The sequence below is a fragment of the Coccinella septempunctata genome, chromosome 3, assembly GCF_907165205.1.
Source record: "Coccinella septempunctata chromosome 3, icCocSept1.1, whole genome shotgun sequence".
NCBI lineage: Eukaryota > Metazoa > Arthropoda > Insecta > Coleoptera > Coccinellidae > Coccinella > Coccinella septempunctata.
Genome location: NC_058191.1, coordinates 4,425,675 through 4,437,363, shown reverse-complemented (window position 1 = coordinate 4,437,363; position 11,689 = coordinate 4,425,675). Strand labels below are relative to the sequence as shown.

Here is an 11,689-nt window from a genome sequence, read left to right as displayed (position 1 = left end):
TCCGTTGAGTGTGCTAGCAACTGCTACCGATAAAATATCCGCCGATTTTATTCCGGGCCGTCCAAAATCGATGTGTGTGCAACTAGGCTAACAAACGATCTAGTGTCGTGTTAGTATCTATTTCAGTAATAATTTTAAATTTTTTTTCAACTTTGTCATTTTGAAAGTATTGTATTGGTGATTTCTGGTGAAACGCTTCATTTAGACCAGTTCTACCTTCTGTTGAAAAAAAAAGCCTCACCTTCAAATACCCAGTATATATCTGAAAAATATTCTTCCTCAATTAAGTAGAAATCGGCTGTGTACTTGATGAATTTAATAAATGAAGGGTTTTTTGTATTCGAATTCAAGTAACTATTTATTTGTTTCAAATGTTCAGGCATAAAAAACGTAATACATATTCACTGACAAAATTGATTCAAATGCAGATTCATCTGAACGGGAACTCAGGATGTTCGGACATGTTGAATCTGAAAAGAAAATGAAGTGAAAAAGAGTCCAGTTAAATCGTCTTAAGAATTACCCTTTCATGTCACAAACTCTGCCGGACTCTACTTTGTCGAGTGTTCTTAATACAGCTAAGTCTTTGTCGTCCAACTGGAAATCGAAGATGTTTATATTATCTCTTATTCTACTCGGCGTGATACTTTTTGGAATTGCTGCGATGCCATTTTGGACAAGGAAACGAAGCATCACTTGAGCTGGACTTCTTGAGTGTTTTTTTGCGATCGAAATAACGTTCTCATCCTCCATTATTTTCGGAACATCTTTTGTGCTGCAGAAACAACCATATGAAATTAGGTTAATCAATTTTCTGGTTACCAAAAGTAAAGGAAATTTTCAATAAGAAGAACTTACGGTAAGCCTCTTTTTTTAAAGCCTATGTTAACTGCCGGTGATCCGAGAGGTGAATAAGCCACAACCGATATTCCATGGTTCTTACAAAATTCAATTAGCTCTGTATTTTGAAAATATAGATGGGCCTCGATTTGCAAGTTGGCCGGTTTTATCGTGGCGTTTTCCAGGATCCTTGAAATTTGTTTCTTGTTGAAATTTGATACTCCAATGGATCTCGTCTTTCCCAATTTGACCATTTCTTCCATTTTCTTAAAAACACATATAACTGGGATTATCTCAAAAACATACATACCTACATATTTTTATCAGACTAGAGACTCATTTAAAATCACAAAAAATGTTTCCCAATATTCAAACCGCACCTTTTACGTAAGGCGAGTCTTCAAAGAAATCTTAGTTATTCACTCTGGGAATAAGAAAATCAAAAAAAAAAAGCGGCGAAAATTGACATCCAGTTTCAATAAATAATAATTCGTTATAATGTTATTATTCATAAGATTAAAATATGAGGTTTCACTTCAGAAAAACCAAGATTCTTCTACAAGGAATCTGTAGAGTGCCTCACAAGATAAATATGGGTTGAGTCTCGTACAAATATTTTAACAGTAGATTCTTGAGGTCGAAGGAAACACTTTTTCCTATACCATTTTTCCTATACGGCCCTGATAAAAAGATATAGCCATTTTAAGTTTTCATAATGGGATGTGCCTGTCAAACCAAAATTACCTTCAGAATAACTAGCTGAATCTGTGACACTACACATCTTTGGATCTTTCAAAAAAAGTTGCATTCGGTCAGAGTAATTTTTCGAATTTCACAGATATTTTTTATTTTTGAACATCAAATTACTCAAAAACGGCGCATCATACAAGAAAATATGAGGAATACTTTTATTTTACGTTCAAATATTCATTAGATAGCGTCCAACTTAATTTCAAGAGATTCCTTGAATATTTGCTATTTTTATGGTAAGTAATGGTCATAATGAGAAAACTGGAAGACATGGGTGATATCTAATGTTCGAAAAAGATTAATCAAATAAATGAAAACTATATTCCGAAACTCATTTCATTCGATAAAACTGTTTGTGAGATACAACTAAGAATAACATTTTTTATGGTTTTTTAACAGCCTGTATCTTTCAAACCGAGCCGATTGGGAAAAAATGGTGAAGGAAAAAGTGTTTTTTTTTTGACTTCAAGAATCTACTGTTGAAATATTTGTACGAGTCAAAGATTCACCCTGTATATTGTTCAACCTGAAAAAACGCAGAAGATATTTCATAATTCATTATTATTTATTGTTTGTTGAACTATGAAAAACGTATTGTGTTATAAGCACTACGTTCAAGCATGAAATTCCAAATATTTATAACCAACTTGACGACGTATTTTGATGAACGCAAAATACCCAGACTTCATCGCGATGACCGATAAAAAAGTATTACAGTTTAAGAAAAACGATTCTGTATTGTAGCAGCCAAAAAAAAATCATTTCGTTACCTTCCAAACTGCTATATGATCCGTAGGTTCAGTCTCAATCTGACCAGCTGAATTTACTGGAAAATCCTGGTTTTCATTGTATTTCACACAAACTGGAAAATGCACCAGATATAAATCAACATACTCCAATCCCAAATTCTGAAGTGATTTGTTCAGGAACATTTGGACTCTGTCAGAACAAAGTCAAAATAAGCCGGAATATTATATAATTACTGAATTGTAGTACTTTGAGGGCATAAATAAGTAATAATGATACTTCATGTATTTATTAAGATTGTATTGATCATGAACACTGCAGAATACAAGGTGTCCTTAGTTTACAGCAAGCATATGTAAAAATATGTGATGCACTAGGTACCTATCCTATTTTGCAAGAAAACTTTGAACCAATATTGTTCAAACACAATATTTTTTTGATGGAAGGACCTTCAATAGATAGAATTTTTGTGCTCATTGAAAGATTAGAATTGTTTAATATTATTGTAATTACTTTCTTTTTCGATATCATCAGGAAATTTTTGATCAAAAATCCCCATCTAACCCAATAACCCTAAGAAACAAAATGTCTATCCATTGGTTATACAAAAAGTTAATAGTTTCGATTTAAATAAAACCTCATCTAGTTAACCTCCCCTATATATTCAAGGAAAGTTGCGTAGGTACCTACTTGCGTAATTTAATATAAAAAACGACCTATTATTCTAGCATTTTTCTACGATAATTTAATACCGAAGATATGAATCTTGTAAGTTACTTTTCACCAAGCCTATATTTTATACTGTTTTTACTGACATTACCTTTTGAAATTCGCAGAGTTTTCATTATGAGCATCTCCAAATAATTTGAAAGACAACAAATAATGAGGCTCATGACAAAAATATTCTTTAATTCAAGATCATTGCACGGTTTATCCAAAAATACTTCTGATTTCTCAAGAGATTTTTGATTGAGATATGAAAATATAAACTTTTCCCCATAAAACAATATACCTACAGAGGATAATAATTGTTTACCTGTCCGGATGCACCCCTGCCACAGGTAATTTGGTCGTTATGAATAATTCTTCCCTCTTGACAAGACCTTTCTTGATCCAATCTTGGATAACTTCCCCAACTAACTTCTCATTATGGTATAGAAAAGCTGTGTCGAAGTGTCGGTATCCACTTTCAAAAGCCACATTCATAGCATTTTTGAGTTCAAATGGATCGTTAACCTGTGGGAATAATTTCAGTTTACTCTCTTTACACAAATATGTAATTTTACACCTACTTGCCAAGTTCCCAATCCAATAAGTGGCATTTTGGCGCCATTGTTCAGAATTATAGAATTTTTTGACATATTTCACACAATTAGCTTAAGTCTCTAACAAGTTTCGGAATTCAAATTCAATTAACCCTACTTATTGACATCAGTCTGGCTAATTATTATCAACACTGAATGAAAATTTCGATTGACTAAAACTATTTATAGCATAATATTTATATTTTGTGATAATGTTTCAACCGACGATAAGATTCTGCCGATGCAAAACACTCAATGAAGATAGTTGTAACTAATTGTTTGTTATCAGTAATCAAATAAAAGTATTGGGTACATGTTATCGAGAAAAAAAAGATGAATCTCCCGAATCCTTACTCAATTCATTCAAAAAATGAAGAGACTTGGGCTTCAACGGATGCTTTCATCCGGATCTGAAACATTTTTTTTCTACTACTTAACTAGGTAGGTATAATAGGTATGTTCTTCTATTGATCTCATCATTTACAACTATTTTGACATATTAGTTCCTTAGAACGTTTTGCTCAAACGATAGCTTAAAACCTCACAACCATCTTTGTCTCGAAAAATAATAACTTTTACAATATGGAACACACAATATTTGATTGGAAATAGTAAATAGTAGAAATCTTTTCACTATTGGGAAAATGAGAGACCGCAGAATTTTTCTCAGGAAGAATATGTTTCACATTTACCACCAATTTTTTCTGTACCCTCTACATACGTTGTCCCTGACGGAAAGAAATTGTACATATATGTGCCTAAAACTATATAACAAACTACCATCCAAAATACGTCAAATTGATAACTTCAAATGTTTTCGAAAAGAGGTCTACAGCCTATTGTTACGACTAGAGCCATACACTGTTAGTGAATTCCTGGAGAGTAACATTGAATGTTGATCTTCTCTGTTTTTGTTTATTTTTTTCCTGTATGGCGTTTCCCATCTTCATTGTTTTGTTAACAATTATTATTGGTGAATAAAGATATTCTATTCTATTCATTTGAGCATTCATTTACAAAATGTCAGCCACATGAGATGATAAATAATACGATCTCTTTTCGAAATAAATCGAACAAAATAATTAAATATAAAACTATTGAGAACGGATTATATAATTGCTGATAGATGAAGAATACTCAAAGAGAAATTACGGAATGAAAACAAATTGACATTCATGCTCGATAAAACGATATTTATAAAAATAAAACATCAAGAATAATCTCGAAATCGACACAGTGAATTTTAATACAGGATATTGAAAGAAGATTGAAAATAACACAGATTTGGTCAACAAAAGAATATCATCAACTATATCATCAAAATTAACAATTCAAAGAATTCGAAAAACAGAACATATAAAAATTTTATGAATGCTTTAAACAAAAATATTATAGAAAAAACTCAATTGTAACACCATAAAGTTGAAATATTTTCTTAACTGAAAACCAACTATTGCTCCTTAAAAAATTTATCTGGTATTAAATTTCGAAAATCAGGATTATCTAATATCCGATTTCGATAAATACTCATCAATGTTAGACCAACACAATGGTCTAAGGCCAAACATAATACAGAGAAATAACTCTTAGTAGTTCTCATGTGATTGGTCGGAAAATTTGGTATAAATTAAAAGTAAATGAATTAATATAAATAAAGAGAACTCTGTGAAAGTTCGGGAACAGGTTGGTTTTAGGGGTGGAAAATGATTTTCACCATTCCCGGCTATACCTTGAATCAGAAAACTTTTCAGGTGAGAGTGTGTATGTGAGACTTTCTCATTAGCCAATTTTCACCATAACTTCGAAATCATGGAAAAAAGCAAAAAACTGATTATTCGCTTTCAATTTTTTTTTCATTGAAACATCAACCTAGTGATTGAATAAAAAATGTTTAAAACAGGAAAAAAATATTCGGAATAAATTTTTCAATAAATGCTTTGTAAATAGAAATTCTAATCAACTAATGCAAAAAAAATAATTTCATGTTATTATATAGAAATAACTATGGAAAATACATTTTTACTATTTTGAGAATTTCTGAAAACATTGTTCAACCGTACATTCGAAACATTCAGGACATGTATCTAGAAAACCTATTACATATTTTTACTAGTGGTACCACGTACAACTAATCTCTGTCAAAAATATATTCTGCAATAAGTACTAAATGTAAATATTCAAACGGAAAAATTTTGCGGTGATATCTACTTTCATTTTTTGAAGGTTTCGATTGTACGATTAAAAAATGTTTCAGAAATTCTCGCAACAGTAAAATTTAGTTTTCAAAGTTTATACTGTACCTATCCCATGAAATTAATTTTTGCATTGATTTTAAAAATCAATTTTTGGTTTTTTCTCATTTTGACCAATATTTCAAGAAATTTTTTTCTGGTGGTAGGTATCTCAGAGCCAGTGGAGCTGGTTTGTCATGATTAGTGATCAGGTTGTTGCACTGAATATTCCCCCACTGAGGCAGGACGTCTGCCAGGTCAGCTAGTTCGTAAATAAAATAGTCTCATTTCCCATAGCCCTGTGACTCTTCGTATTGATAAACGCCAGTTACGCCAGGCCTCAGTCTTTCATCAACAATTGAATCGGGAATATATTTCACATTAATTATTATAGACTCTTTTTCTTCGTTATTCAGGGTTTAATTGATGCATAAAAATATACTGAGCACTATGATACTCCTATGGTCATATGGGAACTTTCCACGACTGATAAAAAAAAGCCAAACAATAAAATATTAAATTTAATTACACTAAAATAACTATATTCACTAAAATTTAAACATAAAATGAATATATGACTATCAAAGTTTATGTACATCTATAAGAAGAAAGTGAAGCAGAACTTTCAAATATAAACGAAATGATGTTGAAAAGTACATACTTATAACAGGAAAGAAATACATTAATGTGAAGAAATGAAGGAATATTCGAGTATTCATTGTCATTAATTATTCAAAAAATTAATGATAATAATATTACTTAATTAGTTCATTCAAAAGGAATAATTCTGTACATAAATAATATCATTGAAAAATTCTTGCTTGAATAAACAGTAATCCAAAAAAGGCCATATAATAAATATACAGATTTGGCATAATTCAAGCATTACAATGAGTTATATACAGTTTATCCATAGATGAATAATGAATGCGAAAAATTTTAATTTCTCGTCGAAAATCATTAACGGTTTTTATTTCTTCTCGGGTACTGAAAAACATTGAGTAATATAATATGTATAACATATTGTGAAGCACTAATTAACTTTTTCAAGCCTTTAATTTCATTTTTAGGTGTTGAAAGTAGGTAATAGCCCTATCTAATTTTAACAATTATTAAAAATTTGCTATTCTTGCCTGGAATAAATCAAAACTTTTTTTATTATTCTCAACCCTCATAATGAAGTTCAGGTGGTGAAAAAACTATGCGAAGAACTGAAGAACATAAACGTAGTACTTCGAATTATGTAGAGTTAAATTCTCGAGTATATTCTTCTAGTCTTTATACTTATGTTACAAAGGTGCAGTTGAACGATTTATCTTATTATGTGCTAGTATTCTAGCCAAGCTCTAGTTATGATTCATTGTAAAACCTATAATGCGCAAATTTAAAGCCAAATCTAAATTCGCTCCCTATAGCTTAGAGCACTTTTTCTGAAAACTGCATTCGGTTGGAAAAACACGCCTTCTAGATTTAAGATGACTCATTATTGACGGATAATAATAAACAAGTGAAGGAAAACAAATGTCTTTCCATATCTGGCACAAAACGTTTTGGGTGCCATTTTTGATTTCCACCAATGCAAAAATAACATTGCCATTGCCATTCAAAAAAACTCTACCAGTCGTAGAGGGTAAATACTGCTCAAAATTAACAAAGATATGAATTTTTAGCGTTAGTTTTTACTCACTCTGTATAAAGGATATAAAATAATATTTGTATTATTGTGTATAAGTAATTGACATTACAAATAGATAATGCACAAATAAATACTACGTAACAGTTAACCTAATCATGTATTTCATGATTCCAGCAATAAAATCAAATCTTCATTCGAAGAAGACTTTGCCGGAAGTTCAATTTTTATTCTCAGAAATGAACTAGAAAATGATGACGATCCGGTTTTGAAATCATTCCTCTCAGTCCCTCTCTGCCTTACGTAAAAAAATGTTAACGATTTTACAAATCCCCAGCAACTGTAAGATTACAGACTGGCATTCACTTTTGATGTTCTGATTTTATTAATCAAACTTGAGAATTTTGCCGAAACTTCAATTAGTTAACTTGGTTTGTTTGAATTCAAGCAAACAGAGTGATATGCCATCAAAATATTTCGTTCAGTATTTTCAAAGACAGAGAGCAGTGATTTTCGTAAGTATATTTCACAATCAATCAGGAAATATATTTGTATCTTCTAAGCAAGCCCTTCTATTTGATAGATATTCATCAGCATGATGCAAGATTTTTTATTATTCAATTTTCCTTGAAAAAGTTAGAGTCAGAATAAGTTTCACTCCTGTAATTTTTGTCGATAGAAATATATATACCTCTTAATACAGGGTGTCCCACCGGGAGTGCCGATTAGCAGTGGCGGCTCGTGATCTAGTTCACTAGGGGGCTACTTTTAGAATAATAATAAAAATATGAAATTTTAAAACCAGTTTTCCGCAAAATTTTATGCAATTTATAATTCTTTTTGAAACATACCTGTTCTTATCTACTTGCTCGTTGTGCTTAATAATATTATTCCGGTATTCTAATTGAGCAGCTATATTAGTCGTAACCAGAAAAGCTAATTCTGTCGAACAATTTACATGCTTGGCAGATAGCTCATGCTTCTTAATTTTTTCATTGAGGTGCTTCCAATCTCTAAATCCTGCCCTTGCCCATACGTTATCAATTGTTATACACTTGTCTTGAGAAGTTTTTGGAGTTTTATCTGCCTGGGTTAAATTTAAACAGGCCCGGATCTACGATTTTTTCTGACCGGGGCAAATATTCATGATGGCGCCCCCCCCTTCTAAGGTTCGTAGGAAAAAAAATCTAATTGCATATTCGTCATCACTTTCAACCCGAGTTATTTTTTTCACTAGTTCGAGGTCGTATAGATTACGAATATGCAATTAGATTTTTCCTAAGATGAGTACTTTGGGAAAAAAATCACTCATATTTTTTTCCCATTGTTCCATCAAAAGATATTTTTTCTCATTGTTCCATTAAAAGTTATTCTTTTCCCAAAATACTCCCAAAAATTGCATATATAAAAAAAAATTAAAAAGTTTGTATTTACAAGAATGTCGTTTGCAACCCGCCATCGTCTATCGTTTTTACCCGCGCTTCATGAACGAAATTATTCCGAACAAAAATTTATTTTTGTAACTACATATATCGACCCGGATCATTTTACATATTAATTCAAGGTAGATCACGAATATGCAATTAGATTTTTGGAGTATCAGTATTTTGAGGAATAAATCACTTTTAGTGCAAAATTTCGGAAATATTGGTCAACTTTGAGGAGCTGTAGCAGCTAGAAAAAAGGCACTAGTCATATGCTGCTTTTTTGGTGATGAATTGGTTCTTTGCAAATATAAAAATCCACACTTCATTCATCTATCTCGAACGGTTCAGATTTTATGAATTTTTCCGCGAAGGTCCAAAATTTCCGATTTTCCATCGACCATAACTTGAAAAGTAATTTTTTTTTAAATATCTGTTTGCATATTCGTGTTCTACGCCCTCGAATTAGTGTACAGAATTAGAAGAATGAATTCGGTTGAAAAATATTCTTCAGAAAACCGCCCAATTTGTATATATTTCATTTTGTGATAACATTTAAAAAAAACTCAATTTCGTGAAACTTTTGTATAAAACATTTTTTGTACCTCTCTTAGTAACAAAGTTAAAGAGGGGCTCAAATTATGTTGAAAAACTCGGTACATCTATGGAAAATTTGAAAAAATGTCGATCTTACCGATTTCCACCAAAATTGGTGTTTTTACTAAGGCATAGATTACGAATATGCAAACAGAATTATGCTGAAAGGATTAGTTTTTATGTTATGGTCTATCGAAAATCGGCAATTTTGGGCCTTAGTTCCAGATGAGAAGGCGATGAGTCGGCAATTCCCCAGGCAAAAAAATTACTGCTTGCGACGCAGTGTAAACATATCAGATCTTTCAACCTATTTCACCCAAGTGTGGCGGTCATTCGTAGATGACTGAATAATATGCAGTTAATTGATCCCTCATTGATTTTAAATATTTTAGGCATAGTGATGGTTTATCATGTTTCCATTCTACAGTTTCCATTTTAGCACTAGGAAATCAATTTTTTCCGAGAAAATCAAAAGTAAAAAAATTTCAACCTCTGGTTGATTTTGGCGCCCCCTTAGGCTGGCGCCCGGGGCAAGCGCCCCGCTTGCCCCCCCCTAGATCCGGGCCTGAATTTAAATCGGGAGTCGGTCTACCCAGCAGTTGAATACGGCTTTTTTCCGCCAGCGAAAGCCTCGCGAAATCAGTTTTTAAAATATTTTGAACACTATTGTCCGCCGTGATTTGAAAACGTAAACAAATACGAACGCACGCTAGGTTGTTTATACGCTAGCCGGCAGCGGCTAGAATGAAGCGGATAGGGGCGACTTTTATCGTAGCCCTTTTACTCTTTAAAACGACCGACACGAAGAGTTGCGGCTGGAGCCGAATGACTGTCCGAATGCAAGAATTCGGGGCTACACGATTCATCGCCCATGCAAGGACGAACTGCTAGATTATGATTGAAATAAACAAAACTGCAGGAGTCGCATGAAAGTTTCACATTAATAAATTATATAAATAACCGTGGAAAGTAATATTTTCATTGAAAATCGTATGGGAAGGTAAATAGCATAAAAGGATTGATTTCTTGTGATTTCTTGTATGGGGGGCTGTAGCCCTATAGCCCTCACAGACCAGCCGCCACTGCCGATTAGAAATTTATGTAGAAATATAATAATTCGATCTCTTCCAAATTTTGTATGAAGATATATAAGTCAGTTAGAACTTCATTTCTGAAGTGTTTTCAAATACCAATGACTTCCCGTTGTACTGGAAATGGCACCAAATTTCTTATTCCAAATGGATCACCCTGTATATAATGACATTTTCGGATGTATTTTTGAATTCCATATCATTTTTTATGCACATTTCCCTACAGCCATCTTGAGTCGTTTCGGAGTTATTCACTGTTTTTTGAAGAAAATCACAAATGGAGGCTTGTGGAAGATTGAGTATTTCATAAAAGCCCAATGCACAATCTCAGATCTGTTTTTTGAGCTTTTTTAGCGAAAAGATATTCTACATCGTTATGTAGAGAACATAAATTTTTGTTATACAGGAAGATCAAATAAGAGTCTCAAAGTTGGAATACAAAAAAAAGTCGTATTACAACTTTGAGAATCTCATTTGATCTTCCTGTATATCAAAAAGTAATGTTCTCTACATAACGAAGTAGAATATCTCTTCGGTAACAAAGCTAAAAAAACAGATCTGAGTATGTGCGTTGCGCTTATATAAAATCCTCAGTCTTCTATACAAACCTCCATTTGTGATTTTTTTCAAAAAACAGTAAATAACTCGAAAACGGCACAAGATGGCTATAGGCATTGAGTATTAATTATTTAATTGATAATATTAATATTAATAATATTAGTTCCTGAAAAACGCCATGTCAACCTGGCGTACTAGTCTTCAAATGAAAGCAGCTGATTGCTCCATTACAACAGGACCTATTCCAATAAGACGCGGAATTTTCCAAGGAGACTCGCTGAGCCCTCTCTGGTTCTGCATGGCCCTGAATCCCTTGTCTCATAGATTGAATTCTACGGACTACGAATTTTCCATCAAGAGCGGCAGTAGAACTATGATGAAACTGAATCATCTCCTTTACATGGACGATTTGAAACTCTTCGCATCTACCAAAAAACAAATGCAACTGATGCTGAAAATGGTGGAAGGATTCTCGGAAGACATCAAAATGAAGTTTGGACTAGAAAAATGTCGA

The 11,689-nt window shown here is 32.5% G+C and overlaps 1 protein-coding gene across 1 annotated transcript; it reads right to left on the bottom strand.

Moving 5' to 3' along the window:
• Positions 1 to 339: 339 nt before the first annotated feature.
• On the bottom strand, positions 340 to 3,794 carry LOC123309326 (aldo-keto reductase family 1 member A1-like). The gene is made up of 6 exons (XM_044892379.1): positions 3,630 to 3,794; positions 3,374 to 3,573; positions 2,361 to 2,529; positions 859 to 1,106; positions 524 to 775; positions 340 to 470 (listed from the first exon to the last, which is right to left on the bottom strand). Exons 1-6 carry the CDS (start codon positions 3,696 to 3,698, stop codon positions 431 to 433), a joined length of 978 nt encoding a protein of 325 aa, XP_044748314.1. The 5' UTR covers positions 3,699 to 3,794; the 3' UTR covers positions 340 to 430.
• Positions 3,795 to 11,689: the final 7,895 nt, after the last annotated feature.

What these genes read in the sequence shown, in the direction of transcription:
- LOC123309326 (XM_044892379.1), bottom strand. Translation starts at nt 3,698, where the DNA reads ATGTCAAAAAATTCTATAATTCTGAACAATGGCGCCAAAATGCCACTT. An exon ending in ATCATATAGCAGTTTGGAAG is followed by an intron (nt 1,107 to 2,360) that starts GTAACGAAATGA and finishes TGTGTTTTTAAG; the next exon opens with AAAATGGAAGAAATGGTCAA. An exon ending in TTTAAAAAAAGAGGCTTACC is followed by an intron (nt 776 to 858) that starts GTAAGTTCTTCT and finishes TTGTTTCTGCAG; the next exon opens with CACAAAAGATGTTCCGAAAA.